The sequence below is a fragment of the Phocoena phocoena genome, chromosome 12, assembly GCF_963924675.1.
Source record: "Phocoena phocoena chromosome 12, mPhoPho1.1, whole genome shotgun sequence".
Classification (NCBI taxonomy): domain Eukaryota; kingdom Metazoa; phylum Chordata; class Mammalia; order Artiodactyla; family Phocoenidae; genus Phocoena; species Phocoena phocoena.
In genome coordinates this window covers 51,209,407-51,226,788 of record NC_089230.1, presented here as the reverse complement: position 1 = coordinate 51,226,788, position 17,382 = coordinate 51,209,407, and the positions used below count along the sequence as shown (strand labels likewise).

General features: G+C 45.2%; 1 protein-coding gene across 1 annotated transcript in view; it reads left to right on the top strand.

Annotated features, from left to right (window-relative positions):
• SOBP (sine oculis binding protein homolog) overlaps positions 1 to 17,382 on the top strand; it is a 159,764-nt gene that overhangs the window by 124,253 nt on the left and 18,129 nt on the right. Inside the window, exon 6 of the mRNA XM_065889004.1 lies at positions 14,638 to 16,578. Within this exon, the coding sequence (XP_065745076.1) occupies positions 14,638 to 16,575 (1,938 nt within the window). The 3' untranslated portion in view covers positions 16,576 to 16,578. The remainder of the gene's footprint in view (positions 1 to 14,637; positions 16,579 to 17,382) is intronic.

Genomic DNA, 17,382 nt, shown 5'->3' with positions numbered 1-17,382 from the left:
CATTTGTTTTTCTTGTTGCTGTGCTCTAAGAGTTTGCCCCCTTGATTGTGGAGCCTTGGTTCCCATGAGATGCTCATGCATTCATCTATAATGCAGAAAATGCAGTGGTGTGACCTAAAATGCTCTTGGGTGGAGCTTCAGGGTTTGGAAGGTCACACGAGAGGTAACAGTATTCATGGCATCCTGTGGGCTGGCGGGCTGTGTCGGGTAACTAGAACTGAGAGGACAGAAATTGAGTTTGTAGTGACTGCAGAAGCTGAAACCACAGGGTGAAATGTAATAGGGTCCAGGCCTCGATGAACACAGGAAGCTGATGAGAGGGGAGGAGGGAGCTGTAGGGCTGAGAAAAGGGCTGCGAGGGGACGAGTAACCTTGATTCCCAGCAGGGCAGAGCCTGTGAACATGTGGAAGGGCAGAGGCATGGGAATCACCTTCGCCTTCTCTTACAATTCAGAAAACAACCAACAGTTGCACATGGGAAGCCTTACCATGTGCAAGACAGTGCTCTGGGGTGTAAAGGCCCAGGCCCGGTACCACAGAGGAAGGCTTTAAGCAAACGAAAAATGTTAAGGCCTAGGTTTCCTGGCTCTGTCTGACAGGCATCATTTTCCAAAGTGATTTTCTACAGGATCCTACTAGGAAAAAAAAAAAAAAGATTTCTATTTTTGGAAAGTTGAGGAAACTCTGGATTACTGAAGTTAAATGTTTCTTTTCTGCAGAACTTCTCAGAGGCTTAAATATGGCAATGTGCAATGAGAATCTTCCAGAGGAGCATAGGGTGTGCAACTTTTCCCAAACTCATTTGACCGTGGAATCCTTTTTTAGGGGCAGAACATTGATGGGACTGGTGTTTCTCAGGATACCCTGTAGGCGATAGAGTTGGGATAGGAGTAGTCAATGACAAGGGGGGCGGGGTTTGCAGTGGAATTAGAAACAGGCAAGGACCTGATGTGGCAGTCACATTTCCTTTCTGTGGTGACCCTCAGAAATAGTGCTGGTGTAAAGAGGTCTGTGTAAGAGGCATATCCTGGTGTCACCTTCCTGCTTTCCTGGGCCGAGGCTGCCCTGGGCACCCCACACCTGTAGCAGGTACACGGTAGGATGATGCCACAGGGAGCCCCTTAACCACAGGAGGAAGTAGTGTGGGATCAGAAAGGACTTTGAAGTCCCTGACCCTTCCCAGATTGTCCTCATCTTTTAATATAGAGTAATACCAGAAAGGGCCGTGGTCAGAATTAAATCGGAGAAAGTTTGTAAAGCTGGGGTAGATTCTTGGTCTCCCTGAAGTTGGAGGCTCTCTCTATAGAAGCTCAAGGAAACGAGCAGGGCAGGACTAGCCATTGCTGCCCATCTTCCTGGAGCCTGGGCAATTGTTCTGGCAGCAAACGTGGCCCCACAGTGCCAAGAACTGGGCGATGGGACTGCCTTTTTGCCCCCAAGGAGTAGGCACCATTGCTTCCTGCTCTAGCACACGGCCTCGGAGGACTTGCAACTCCTGCCGCGTGACTTCCAGTCCTGCCACTTCCAGCCCTCTCCTCTCCACTCGGCCTCACCACCTGTGCTGCCCCCGCGCTTCTACTTACTGCCTGTCCTCTGTGGTCCTCTGGCTTTCTGCCCACGGCCACTCTTCCCACCACTACTTAGTCTCTTGAGGTCATCTTGATTCCCAGCTCACCGGAGAAGAAAACCTGATTGGCTTGCTGAATTGCTCTGTCCCTGTGAGACAGAGTCCCCGCCCCAGGTCTTGAGGTACCCTCGAGTCTGGTCTGCTAAGGGCAGTGGCCATAGCAGGCACTCAGTGCCTAATGGCTTCTGTTCTGATACACAGGTAGTTTCTACACAGTTATTGTTTCTCCTCCTCGTTCTCCCCTTTCCTGTTCCTCGCCACTTCTGTACATGCCAGTCCATACTAAGGGCATGCCTTGATATAACACAATATATCCAGCGACGCCTGTTCTTTCGCTCTTAGATACTAAGCACTAGAAGAGAGGCTCAGCCTCACATATTTCGATTATCCCCTCATATACCCTTCTTTTGTATGGTACCAGATCTGAGGTCCATTGTACAGGCTATTTGGATAGGGCAGTGCATCATACTCATTTCTCTTTTCACCTAGGAGCCAACAGTCCAGTTGTACAGTGGGTCAAATGGTAGGATCCTTTTCCATTTCATTTCCTTTCTTCAGAGGAGACCAAAGAATGATGTAGTTAATCATATACGGGTTATGAGATGGGGGCTTTTACCCAAATACTGATAACGGATATATAATTGTTGCTAGTCTTAATTTCCTTATCTCTAAAATAAGGTCTGTTACCTGCCTGCTGATCTCTTCACAGACTTCTGGTGAGTGGTATTGCGATAGTGTCTTTTGCACCACTTGAATTTACTGGAAGAAAGGAGTTGTAGAAATAACAGATGTGTTTATAAACATATACGAATTACATATCTTTGTCCCAAATTGTCTTGCTTCATACCATTTAGCACTTCAGACATTGAGCCTGGATGGGGAGGTTGGGTTGAGCTAACCCAGGATTTGCTTATGAGGATGGAATCGTAAGAGGGATGCTCAGTGGAGAATCTAGCATTAGTGGAGTGTTGGCTTTCAGTTAAGTAGTTAGCTCAGCAGGGTGGCTGCATTCATGGAACAAAGATGGAAGAGAACTAGGCAAACCTAGGGTCCACAAACATCCAGGAAGTTTTTCAGAGACAAAGGAACCAACATGGGGATCTGAAGTTGGAAGCAGTCCAGCATATCCCTCACAGATACCTAAGAAACTGTCACTAAGTAGGTGCTCTCACACTGGTTTTAATTAACTAAAAAGACAGCAGATAGCCTAAATTATTTCTTTTCCCCAAGTTCGTGAGCCCAGTACTCTGGGCCTTTTGAATTGGTAGCATTGTGCCCCAGATGCCATAAATGTCACATTTGTGTGTAACTGAGCATAAGGGATTCCATTGGTGACTCTGGCCCGGGCGACTGGTGCTGGCCTGAAGCTGAGCCTAGGGCTAAAACATCCGTGAGCTTCAGACCACAACCTGGCTGGCAAGTCTCCTCATTATTGCAATTATGTTACTGTCAAACACTCTACAAGCCCTTGGAAACACAGTGGAGAGAATATGGGGGTCAAGTGTTTTGCTGATTTGGGTTTCTGGGTTTTATTTTTGTGGTGTGCTTTTGACTTTGAAGTACGCATCATAGGAAATTTCATAGTAGTGAATTTCCTCTTTGTTTTTAATAACTGACATTTAATAAAAGAATGAGTAAATAGGAGTTTAGGTAAACCAGTTGGCTCTGTTTTAAACCTGTAAAACTGGACCCAGTGAAGGCAGCAGATATGACACAGGAGGAGATGGGATAATGAAAAAGGGGGGCCAGTCCCTTTCAAGACTAAATAAAGTCACAAGCAGGAACAAACAATGGCTTCTGACATCTCTCTACCAATGCAAAGAGTGGGAAGGACCAAGTTACCCAGGACTGTGGGCCCAAAAAGATAAAAACAATCTTGGAGATGCCACTGAGACTTGGATTTATCCCCTCCAAAAAAGATAAAGATGATCTTGGAGATACCACTGAGACTTGGAGGGGGGGTTAATGCCTAGATGAGAGATGACATATAGAACTAAAATGTAAAACACCACATCCCACCAACATATCTAGTAGGTGGGTAAAATTCTGGAAAATATATCCTTGTATGGCAATCCATGCACCTGAGGGGAAATGCAAGGTGGGAATTTTAAGAAAATAAAAGGAAACATCAAAAGAATTACTTGGGGGGTGGTAATTGAGTACAAAATATGAAGTAGATATTGAAAATAGATTAATTAGCAATTAAGCAAGATATGGGGCCACTTGCCTAGACATCTGCTAAGGATACCATTCTGTTAGAAACAGAGCGATTGATCCTCCTTCCCATGCCTTGTGCATAGTTCTGAGAAGGTGGAGAATCTGTGAGAGGAATCCTACTTTGACCACCGTATTGATTAATACAGGGGAGAGCAGCTTGGTGTGTGGATGGAAAGAAGAATTGACCCAACCATCTTGGAATGTGCATGGATGTGATCAACCATGTTCCCTAGAATTGGGATGAGCAGGGATTTTTGATCCAAGGAAGGTTGATTTGTTCCCCAAATCAGAGACTCAGTAGAGTTTGTGGGGGTGGGGAGGGCAGAATGGAGGGTGGGAAATTCTGAAAATGAATATTGTGTCAGGAAGGCAAGGGTGCATGAAGGGGTAAACCCTTGGGGGAACTGCCCAAGGTAATAAGAGGAACTATTAGGGCTATGCTCATGGAAGGAGCAAGAAGCAGAATTGGAGAGCTCAGTGTTTAGAGCAAATAGTGTAACGTTTAACAAAAGAGGGTGAGAAGACAAGGATGGGCAACTTTTGTTTTTTTTTTCCATTGTCTCCGTAAAGAGAATGCGCTTTATACTGGAAAGGGTAACAGAAACCCTAAAGAAAACTATGAATCCCACGTCGGGGGCAAAGAGGTAGGCAGAGAGCACCTGCTACACTCACCACATTTAGCTCTCCCTGCCACTTGGAGGGAATTTGAGGATAATTTCATATTTACTTTGGGATAATCTTTGTTCTATCATGATGAATGGAAGAGGTTTCAAAAAGACAGAAATGGACTAAAATTTCAAAATTGGGAAAGGGTTTCTGATTTCCGAAACTCTAGACCAGTAGGCTTGATGGCTTACGCTCAAAAGGCCTTGAATGTATCATCAAACAAGTGGTTGATAAGCACTTTAGAGAAAAAGGTTTTGGTTGACCAGAAACTCAGAGTGAAGCACGCAGCATGGTAGAGTGAAAAAAGGATGGGTCGGAAGTTCTGATCTGGATCCTGGCTCCATCATTTGTAGGCTGAGACCTTAGGGAAACCACATCATTTCTTTGAACACTTGTTTTCTTATCTTCAAGCAAAATGGGAAAAACAGTAGCTCCTTTACAAGTTTGTTGTCAGAATTAAAGGAGATCAGTGAAAGCTTCAGGCTTAGTACATAGAGACATTCAATAAATGTTTGTTTTGAAAAAGCAATACCTAACCGCGGGATACGACTGCTAAAAAAGCACATGTGTTCTAGGGTGGCATTAGTGGAGCTACTGTGTTCCATGTGAGGGAGGGGAGAGTCCTCTGGACTCGATGCTGGTCAGGCTGATGCGTTCTGTTCTGGACTCCACCCTCTAAGAGAGGGACATTACCAAGGTGAAGTATATGCCTGGGTAAAAGACACAGGAGGACAGACAGGATAGGAGGGCTCTGGGAACTTGTCCCTGGGGAATGGGTGCAGGAACTGGGGAGGTTTAAAAATAAAAATCTGGGGAAAATATGATGGCTCTTTTTAAGTATTTGAAAGGCTGAGCTTTGGAAGAGGAGTTGACCTGTGCTGAGAGACCCTGGGGAACAGAACTACTGTCAATGGGTGGAAGTGACAGGGACATTGAATGGTTAAACTTTCTGACACTCAAAGCTGTCCGACAACAAAGCAGGCTGTGCAGGACTCTGCACTATATTGCAACCCTCTTTAGAAAGATCATCTTTGTGGGATTCACTCTTTGGCTGTGTGGATGGGTCAGGATGGTCTCCCTGTCATAGGAAGATGAGGGGCACCTAGAAGACCTTCTGTGTAGAAGCAAACCCACGTTTGCTGGGGGAGATAGGTTGGGCTTGACCCATGAAGTTCCTTAGAGGTCTAAATGTCTGTAATTCTGAAATTTCAAAACAAAGCTATTATCAAATACAGACATACCTCGGAGATATTACGGATTTGGTTTCAAGCCACTGGGAAAAAAAGCAAATATCCTAGTAAAGGGAGTCACATGAATTTTTTGGTTTCCCACTACATATAAAAGTTATGTTTAAACGATGCTGTAGTCTAAGTGTGCAGTAGCACTATGTCTAAAGTAATGTACATACCTTAATTAAAAAATACTTTATTGCTGAAAAATGCTAGCTTTAATCTTTTCGCAAGAGGAACATCAAAAATCACTGATGACAGATCACCAAAACAAACACAAAATGATGAAAACGTTAGAAACATTGTGAGAATTACCACAATGTGACACAGAGACACAAAGTGAGCAAATACCATTGCTCACTGATAGACTTGTTCAACGTAGGGTTGCCGCCAACCTTCAACTTGTAAAAAACACAGTATCTGAGAAGTGCAAACAAGGGAGGTGTGCCCGTATTAGTCAGTCATCAGTAAAACTTCTGTAGTTTTAAAGGAAAATGCCAAAGTCCTTGAGATAGTGGGGCAGCCTGGGCTTTGAAGCCACACACATCTAAGTTAGAATCTGGATCTGCCATCTCGTATCTGCATAGGGAATCTTGGACAAGTTATGTAAACCCCAGTTATCTATATGGTAGGGTACTTGTGGAGATTAAAAGAGGTAATCCACGTAACGTGCTTAGCATGGTTACTAGTGCTTAAATAATGCAAGCTATTGTTAACTCGTATAATCTATTATTATTACATCAAATTGGGGCTTCCAGTAGGCACCGTAATAAAAGCCATAATTTTCGATGGAGTGTCCTGGAGAGATTTGAGGACTGGGCAGCAATGGACACCAGGGGCTGAAGTGGGGCAATCCTGGCATCCACGGGTAGGATCTGGTTCAGTCTGGAACCCAGGAGCACAGAAATGTTCAAGACTGCTAAAAGGGGATTGAATGAAGCATTGCAGGTAAAGCCCTTTGCCAGGTGTCTGGCAGATTTCAAGCAATCAGTATATAGTTGGTAAATAAATGAGAGTCACTAGGAGCAGCTGCGAGCCTTTGAGAAGCAGCCAGAGAGGCAGCTGAGGAGCAGAACTGCCAGAGGAGCCGTGAATTCCGCCTAGCAGTGCCCTTGACCTGGACCACCTGCACACACACAGCCTTGGTCCTATGGCATTTCAGTGCTGCTTCTCATCGCTGATGCCAAGACACAGCCTGGGTGGATGAGGGGGCTGGGAGGCAGATCCAAATAAAATCCCTAGAAGAAAAGAGACTGTTTCAAATATCACAGATAATAATAGCAGTCCTTCCAAAAAGTCCTATTATTGATGTACGATTAGCTGTGTTGTGGAATTAAAGCCATGTGTTTTGAAATATCATTTTTGCCATTTTCTAAAAAGCCTGTGAAGGAAGAAATGAGGTGAGTGACCACAGATAAAAAGAGGCCAGATAATTAGTACCCTTCACTTTTTAACACATCACTTTGGTGGCGCTCCCTTTATACACAGGTGCAACCCAAGGTCCCTCCCTACGGTTTTTTCAGACAGAGAGTGGGCTCTTATAGTCACACATAATGAAACTTCAAATATTCAAGTACGCATTTAGAAAACAGCAAGTAATGATAAAGGAGATCAAAGACACATTTGAAAAGAGATTCCGATATCTATTTTGAAAACAAGGAGAGTTACAATAAGCAACGTAAATATACATGTGAAAAAAAATTCAGATATACATTCGAAGAAAGAGGAGTCACAGGGTTAGAAGAGCAAAGGAGAGTTAGATATTGAAAGAGTAGAATATTAAGACTATTTTTTAGTTAAAAACTGTTCGTTGCATTTAGAAGAAATCTGGGGAGAGGAAGTGCGTGCAGATTTCTCCCATGACTGTTAATAGACAGATTTTGAGTTTCTTGAGGGCAGGTGCTGAATCTTTCCCATTGTTTCACAGTTCAGTGCCTTCTTGAGCACAGCTCAGTACTTATTTTTTTAAAAATAAAAGCATTACAAATAGAAGCTCAGTTTTTCTCAAGCTTCAGTTTGAAGCAAAGATGATTCAGTAAAAACAAAACAAAACCGTGCGGGCCTCCTGTTTCCTGCTGTAGATGCTAAGCTCTATGAGGGCAGGGGATGCATCTTACTTAACTCCTATCCCTGGTTCCTAGCTCAGTGCCTGACACAAGGTGGGCCCTCAATGAATGAATAAATTGGATTATGCGATGGCAAAATTTTCAGGCAGGTCACAGAATACCTGGAGTTGATAAAAAGGAGAGAAAATCGAGTCACGGGGCCTGGCAGCAGCGTTTCAATGGGGGATGGGGTAGGACATGGCTCTCTGCTTTTATGGGGCACGTTTTCCATGTCTGCAATCACTTGCTGGTTCTTTCTTCCTCACGTGTTTCCTGGGCAATGCGTCACTATGGATGATCTCAGTTTACAGCCAAGCACCTGTGGCTCAGTGTGGTTAAGCACCTGCCCCACCAGGAGCTGGAGGCTGGAGGAGTGGACTAGATGATCTCTGAGGTATCCTTCAGGGCTAACTTTCATTGCTCTGAGATCTCCTGGGCTACTTCTGTGGCCTTTCACGGCCACAGAACTGGAAAACAGAGAGGCAAACATTTGGCATCAGGTGGATCAGATTTTCCAATGTTTGAATTTTTCAGTTTCCGTCTGGGTGACCTGTGTTAAGAAGAGGTAAGCTGCATTTATCCAGTTTAAATGAAGTGGAGAGTTTTGTGATGATATACTAATACACTTAGGCGACCGAGTATGTCAGAACAAAGGGAAACGTCACCTTCTTCTGAATCATGTGTTTGGCTGTGAGGATGGAGCCTCGGTCATGGAATACAGTCCAGGACTCCATCTCTTGCTTTGGCTGTAGAAACAGAGACCTGGGTCAGTAAGGAGCCATTTGTCAACACTCATTGAAATTCTGGAAACCAAGCCCATCTCTGCTCTGCATTTCAGAGCTCATGGCACGTGTGAAAGAGAAGGATCTACCCTGGTGACCTGGCCCAAGTTTTCTGAAATCCAGCTTAACCTATAAGTAGTACTTGAGTCATGGTATAAAGTTCCTACAGGGCAGCTTTCTAATGAGATGTTCAATTCTAACAAAGATGCTCGTTAGTCTCTCCTTGAGTTCCAAATCCTATGTGAGAGGAGAGAGAGAGAGAGAGAGAGAAAGCCAAACTGCAAAACAAAACAAAAAACCAAATAAGACCTTTAAACAAAAGGAACCGTGTAGCAAACATCATCACATTGGAATCTAAACCTGCAGAAAGTTTATTTTGCAAATGAACTTCTCCATGAATTGGCTCTAAAAAAAAAAAAAAAAAACAGCCCTTGCTCATTCTAAATCCCACTCCTGATTTCTGTGTAGCTGTGCACGTCTAAGGCTAGGTCAACTTTTTCCTTCCTTCACTGTAACCCAACTTTGCAAGGTAACTTGGAATGGTGAGCTCGGTCCCCCCATCAGAGTTTGGTGCACCGCTCTGTGGGGACTCGCCCTCACACGCATTCTGCCACGCCGGGCATGGGTCAGCCTGTCTTCAAGGAGTGTGATACTGTGGCTTCTGGCCCTTCCTTTGGAAGATAGTTCTGCCATGTAATGAGTCAAGCAGACCGTTCATCAGCTCTGTTTTTTAATAAAACATGACTAGTACAGTTTATGGCTTCCACTGTTCAAACAGCAGTTGAGCCTAAGAGGAATTATTCATCTTAATGGTTCTAACACTCATTTCCAAGCAGCCATGCTGCTTTATCAAGCTTTCACCTGAATTAGAGAGTGACTGGCCTTGGAAAAGGTGGGCTCCCCAGGAGCTGAAAAGAGCCTTCCCAGGATGGTGGGCAGCTGGGATGTCCATAGGCCTGTCATCCAGCTCCTTGTCACTGCAGACAGTCCCTCTGTCACCCCTGGGATGGCAGGATGCAGGATGGGGGCTGGAGTCTGTGAGGTTCAGCATGTGTTTGTCCATGTCTCAAAGACACGCAGACTCCTAGGAAAGCCTAGATGAAAACCTCCCTTTTCCTCCTCACACTGCCAGAAAAACATCCTCCTATTAAGTTAAACTGAACTTAAACCTATGGAATGTTCCTGGGATACCAGCAACCACGAGGGAGGCAGGCTAGGAACTGAAAAAATTCTCTATGCAACAAGGTTACTGTTAGGCCCAGCACACCAGTGTTGCTTGCTACTACTATATTAGCTCCCTTTCACAGAGGAAGAAACTGAAGCTGAGATTTTCATAAGAGAGAATGATGGAGCCCTGACTCACACCCACATCTTCTGATTCCAAATCAGATGTGATTTCTATAGCATCCTTTGGTGCCCAAGTGCACCGAATTAGGACCCTGATGGAGGCAGAGTCTAAACCCAAAGGAACAGTTGATGCTGGGGCCATGGGACTGCAGGGTCGAGCTGGAAGCAAGTATTCAGGTGGGATCAGTCTGAGGCCCTCAATTCATGCTATGAGGTGACTGTCTATAGGTAAGGCAGACCCAAACCCTTCAAAACACTGGTCACCCCTGTCCATGTCTCTCCAGCCTCCTTTGCTTCACTCTTAGGTGAGCTCATGAGTTTTTGAGCTGACCTGGACCGCAAGATCAATGCCATATTTAACAGGCCAAGATCTAAAGAACCAGCCTCTTATGGCAAGCTCCAATTTTGGTTAGGGGGCTACAACTTCTGAGCTGTTACATGGGTGCTGTATTCGTGAAAAGTCAGGAGCATGCGAAGATTTTGTTTTTCAGATTGTTGATGGCATTCAAGAGATTGCTAATATTTTTTTACTGTTCCATTGCTGCAAATGCCTTTGCCCAGATAAGAAAGATTTCAGCAAAAGAGTTTCTTAATGAAATATCGCCTGATGCCAGGTTACCACTCAGAAGGCAGCGGTGGATGGGTTCCATTGAAGGATGAAGTTCACTCCCACAGCTGACAGCTGATTCATGTGTGTTAATTAGGAACCCTGTCTCCCTCCCTGATCACCTGAATCTTCTTCTAAGCCCAGCAGAGTGTATATATCGTGCCCATGTGGGTAACCTCATGGCATACTTTGGCTTTGACTTTGGACGTTTATATAAAGGCTCAGTTGCCAACATGAATAGCTTTCTTTCTTTCCAGGGGAAATACAAGATGGAAAGAGTTATAGGAACCAGAAGTCCTGCCTTTCAGTTTTCTTATATCAAGAGCAAGTGATATTTCTGCTGAGGCAGTGTCTTTTGAGCAGTTTAGCGGTGTAGGTTGCCACATTTATTTCACAGGAAAGGAGTGAATCCATCAGGCCACTGAGCTTATAAGTACTACCCTGGCAGTCAGCCACCAAAATATAAATACTCTAAATGGACTAAAGGAAATGTTCATTCTGTTGTTTAGAATTGGACACATCCCAGGAAGGTAAACTTAATCTTTTTGAGGACTGCTGTTATAGGGCTGAATGGAATACGCATTTGTTTATCTCCTTTGTGATCTTTTTGTCTTCCCGGTGATACATTATGTATTTGTGATACGAAGCATTTCAGCTGTCTCGCTCAATAGCCTCGCATTAGCTGATTGTTTGGTCCCCAGATTGCCATCGTTAAACAGCTTCAGCCTCAGCTCCGTCCAATCTGGGACCTGTTAGGGAGAGAAGTGGAACCAAAGAGGCCAGATTCCAACAGAAACAAAGCCGGGTGGAATTAGGGGGAAATCATTCCAGAGCCCAGTGAGTTGAGCTCTGCACTTCTTAGTCTTTATCTTCTAAAATATCTGAAGGAATTTTGGTACTTCTTGGCATAATGAGGGAAAAAATAATGCCTCAAAAAGTTTAAAAAAAATTAAAGCCGTCTGTGGAAAAAAGATGGGAAGAATACCCCATAACACCACAGTTCAGAAAAACCATAGTTTATGAGACACATGCTGTGTATTTCATGGATATGCAAATGTTCTTTTATTAAAGAGAAAGATCTACAGTATATATTTTCACCTAACTACCACATCTTAAGTAATCAGCTCAGGCTCTTACGATGAAATCTTTAATTACTAGAAGTGTATTAGTTAGATGTAGAATGAATGATGTGCTGCATTTGATTGCTTCACATGATACAGCCATTTGTGCCATAAATTCATTGACCTAATCTTAGACGATGTGTCCTGTAAGACAGACATGATTCATTATTTCTTAAGTGACAGTTTTTTTCCCAAATAATTTTTTGCTTCATCAGAAAGATTGCCTTATTGTATTTTTAGACTAGTGTTCGGAATTGAAATGTAACAAGACAAGGAGACACGCACATTCACACTCCTTACCCAAAATGAGACTGTCAGAAACTGTCACACTATTACCTAAACACTGTGGGATGCTGCAGAAAATCAAGTAGGGTAACCATTAGGCTTTTGCTTTAACTGGAAAATTTGATGAAATAGAATTTGCTTCGAACTTTGATGTCTGTAATTCTTTTTATGTGAGATAGATAAAATATGGTGGAGAATTCTCATTGGATAATTGGGATAGATCTGTGAGCATTCCTTATTCGTCAATGAATTACTGAAAGTGAAGGAAGTGAAGGGAGAACATTTAAGTTATATTTAGATTACTTTTTGTGACTCTACTTGAAAATATTTATTTAGCTTGAGGAAACAGAGGAATCCTCTGGAGGCAAATAATTCAATCTGGCAATTTGAAGACCAATTAAGGATTTCAGAAAACTCTTTCCCCTTATGGTTAAAAAATACGATCCAAAAGAAATATGCCAGAAAATTTGGTATTTTTTTAAATTAGCTTAATTCATTGATAACTTTTTTTAGTTCATAATTAAAGAGGCTATATTTATATTTGATCCTTCACTTCAAGCTTAAAAGTTTACATTTTAGGCTATGGATGCCTAACATTGAAACAGAATCAGGTGGCTTTATTTCATATTGGAATTTAAATGTCATGTCATTAACTTTAAAAAAATGATCAGGTTTTAAAAATAATAACTTACATGCATCAAGTTTTCACTACTAGTTTCTTTAACCTTTATCTAGATGAGAATTTTGAGAGTCTGATAGATTCTGTGTGTCTCTTCTCATCAGAGGCAATTCTGTGCTTATTTGTAAACTAGACATCTCAACTATGAAAAAAAAACAAACCTCTTAATTCTGGAGAAACTTGAAACACTGTAGTGAAACACAGGAGTATCTTAGCATTGATTTTATTTTTTTTGCAACAAGCATTTTGAAAGGGTATTTTCATATGAGACTAAACAAAAAGCTAATGTGTGCCAATAAGTATTTGTCATTCAATCTCACACCATCAAGTATATCACCTGCAGATATCAGTGGGAAAAAAAGTGCGAAGGAAAAGAGTGGATTTACACAAACAGACTTACATCTGCCACGAGTGTGTATACTCACAATCACATACTAGCATGCCACCACTGTTTACAGTCTAGGAAAGCTGAGAGTTCAATGAGATGAGTAATCAAATGCCCAGCATATGTTGTTTTTGCATTGTTTATGTGACCAATCATTATTAAAATTTATCATCTTTTAATGCTATCAGTTTACCATAGTTAAAAAAGCAACATGCACCAGCAACAGAACAACAGACTCTCTCCTCAACAAAAACAGGTTCCATTTAGAGCAATATTGGAACCAGGGCTTTACTGAAGAGAGAAGCAAATTCAATGAACTCACCATCGCATTGTGTTTCAGAATTCTTCCTCTGTTGCTGTATGGCTTGAGTGCTGAGGAAATGACCAAAAAAAAAAAAAAAAAGAAAGAAAGAAAGAAAAAGATTGTGTATGTAATGTTCAGTCAAAAAAGTAAGGCACTGAAAGAACCATTGAAAATTTTGACATCTGTTTATCTGTTTATAGCTATGGCAAGATTACTCGTATTAATTCTTGTTTAAAATGCCATATGAAGGAAAGACATTTGTGCAAACAAGAGTCGTATTTGAATTGTAGATCATGTCTTCACCATCTGTGAGAGCTGATGGTGTTACAAAATTAATGTGTTAATGAAATCACAATAATTTCTCCAAAGTAATGGGTTCTGAAGCCGAGAATGACTATTTTTTGAACTTTGATGTCTAGTGATTTCCAGTTGGGAAAAGCTCTCAGCCTTTAATTAGTTCTGCAGCCCAACTTTAAAATAAATTTGGTGATGTCTCTCTTTTGCCAGGAGTAGATCTGAAGGGGGGAAAAGCCATAAAAACTTTTGGAAAACGTTCTCTTGGTGTTTGAAAAGTTGTTAAATAAGACTGCCTGCCAAGAAATGTCACCAAAAATTCTGACTACTGAGAGAGAGTGGGCAAACAGCTCAAAAAATAATTCTAGCTTGCTGCAACATCACAGGTTGGGAATAGCTAAACCTCACACAGACTTCATGACTAATTCCAAGTTTCCCCTTGGAAGCCAGACATAATGATGTTCAGTGCTATGTGTTATTGGTTAACACAGCACACCCCTTCCAACTGCATTATCCAACAGTCAATAGTGTAAAGTGACTTTGCATGAGGAGAATTTTAAGGGTCTATATTTCAAAGTCCACTGAACTTTCTGGAGAATTCTTCTCACCAAAACTATTTAGATTTGCATGTACAATGAGCCTCTTTGACCAGTGAAACTATGTGGGCAGGTATATGTACTCTTTTTTTTTTTGTTAGATCTACCTTAAAGTCATGCTTAAATGGGATAACACAGTTTCTTTTTCTTTTTTTAAAATAGGAGATGGTGGTAATTGCTATTCTGAAGAGTTCATATTTATAAAGCAATTCTGGCTTCCAAAGAGAAATTGTTTTACAAACATTTAAGAATTGTACCTTGTAGAAGGAAACACTTCCGCCTGTTTGAAAAATTATGATAACGTTTGAAAGAACCTTCATGTAAAACATGAAACGCTATCTACCAAAGGAAATCGTTTACCTTACTTTTTTCTTCTTTATTACTGTGTTGTAGGTATGTGACTGGTGTAAGCACATAAGACACACAAAAGAATACCTGGATTTTGGGGACGGGGAAAGAAGGCTTCAGTTCTGCAGTGCAAAATGTCTCAATCAGTACAAAATGGACATTTTCTACAAAGAGACACAGGCCAATCTTCCAGCTGGGCTGTGCAGCACCTTACACCCTCCCATGGAAAATAAAGCAGAAGGCACTGGGGTGCAGCTGCTCACTCCAGACTCTTGGAATATCCCTCTAACAGATGCTCGCAGGAAGGCCCCCTCCCCGGCGGCTGCCGCCGGCCAAAGCCAGGGCCCTGGCCCATCGGTGTCCACCACCGTCTCTCCATCTGACACTGCCAACTGCTCTGTTACTAAAATCCCTACGCCAGTGCCCAAGTCCATGCCCATTAGCGAGACTCCAAACATCCCTCCTGTCTCCGTCCAGCCACCTGCTAGCATCGGGCCTCCCCTCGGCGTCCCGCCTCGCAGCCCTCCCATGGTGATGACCAACCGCGGCCCGGTACCGCTGCCCATCTTCATGGAACAGCAGATCATGCAGCAGATCCGCCCGCCCTTCATTCGCGGACCGCCGCACCACGCCTCCAACCCTAACAGCCCTCTCTCCAACCCCATGCTCCCCGGCATCGGGCCCCCACCCGGCGGCCCCAGGAACCTGGGCCCCACCTCCAGTCCCATGCACCGGCCCATGCTGTCGCCCCATATCCACCCCCCGAGCACCCCGACCATGCCCGGGAACCCTCCGGGTCTGCTACCCCCGCCACCTCCGGGCGCGCCCTTGCCGAGTCTCCCCTTCCCGCCAGTGAGCATGATGCCAAATGGCCCGATGCCCGTGCCCCAGATGATGAATTTCGGGCTGCCGTCGCTCGCCCCGCTGGTGCCGCCCCCCACCTTGCTCGTGCCATACCCCGTGATCGTGCCCCTGCCCGTGCCCATCCCCATCCCTATTCCCATCCCTCACATCAATGATTCCAAACCCCCCAACGGATTTTCCAGCAACGGGGAGAACTTCATTCCGAGCGCCCCCGGCGACTCCTCGGCGGCAGGAGGCAAGCCTGGCGGACACTCCCTGTCCCCCCGGGACTCCAAGCAGGGCTCGTCCAAGTCCGCGGACTCACCGCCCGGCTGCTCCGGCCAGGCCCTGAGCTTGGCGCCCGCGGAGCACGGCCGGAGCGAGGTGGTGGACCTGACGCGGCGCGCCGGCAGCCCCCCGGGCGCGGGCGGCCAGCTCGGCTTCCCCGGCGTGCTGCAGGGCCCGCAGGACGGCGTCATCGACCTGACCGTGGGCCACCGGGCCCGGCTGCACAACGTGATCCACCGCGCGCTGCACGCGCACATCAAGGCGGAGCGCGAGCCGGGCGCCGCGGAGCGCAGGACCTGCGGCGGCTGCAGGGATGGCCACTGCAGCCCGCCCGCCGCCGGCGACCCGGGCCCTGGCGCGCCCGCGGGCCCCGAGGCCGCCGCGGCCTGCAATGTCATTGTGAACGGCACGCGCGGCGGCGCCGCCGAGGGCGCGAAGGGCGCGGAGCCGCCGCCTGAGCAGCCCCAGCCGCCGCCGCCTCCCGCGCCCCCCAAGAAGCTGCTGTCGCCGGAGGAGCCCGCGGTGAGCGAGCTGGAGTCCGTCAAAGAGAACAACTGTGCTTCCAACTGCCACCTGGACGGGGAGGCGGCCAAAAAGCTGATGGGGGAGGAGGCCCTGGCGGGAGGCGACAAGTCAGACCCGAACCTTAATAACCCCGCGGACGAGGACCACGCGTATGCTCTGCGTATGCTGCCCAAGACGGGCTGCGTGATCCAGCCTGTGCCAAAACCCGCGGAGAAGACTGCCATGGCGCCGTGCATCATCTCCTCGCCCATGCTCAGCGCCGGGCCCGAGGACCTGGAGCCTCCGCTCAAAAGGAGGTGCCTCCGAATTAGAAATCAGAATAAGTAAAAGGTTTGTATGTACACTGGGGCTTTTCTCCACACGAGTCAGTGCACCCCTCCTTACTTCTTGCAGGGCAGAGGCGCGCGAGAGAGTTGTATTGATAATCATGGTTTTACCTTACGTGTTTTACAGTACACCTTGTGTGGTCACACACTATCATCATCTTGATCCAACATCATTCCCATTTTACAGATGAGGAAACTGACTCACAGCATGTAAGTGCCATGCCCAGGGTCACTTACTTAAGGATAAAGCCAATCCTTGAGCCTGCATTGAAACACTATCTACTAATTACACTTTTATTATTAGCTCATCCCTGTAAGTAGAAGAGGATGTGGGGAGGAAGGAGAGATTACTTGGGACCAGTAAATGTTCAGTCATGAGGTTACAGGACTGTGCTAAAAGGCAAGCTGAGCCACTTCTTGGAGCTGGTAGAGTCACTGGCAGAATGTCCTAATTCACCAAATGCTCTCAATAACCAGGGGATTCCATTTGCACGATGAGAATAAAATCTAACCTTCTTACATGCTATGCCAACTGAACCCAGGCCACGAAGCCCCATTTGCCTGGTAGGGTGTTGGAGCAGCTCGTGTTCACGGGGTCTCTTCCTTCATTTGTCACCAACCAGCATTTCCCGGGATGGGCCTCAAGCATCACTGACCAGCTTTGCTTTCTCCCCTTTTGGGGCTCATCAGCTCAGTGCGTGAGGTGCTCACCTCTCCAGGCAGTGGGAGGCTTTGACAGGGAAAAGGGCAACATCACCGAAGTGGGTGAGAGCACACATCTCTGACCTCTGGCAGGGGAGGGTCCGGA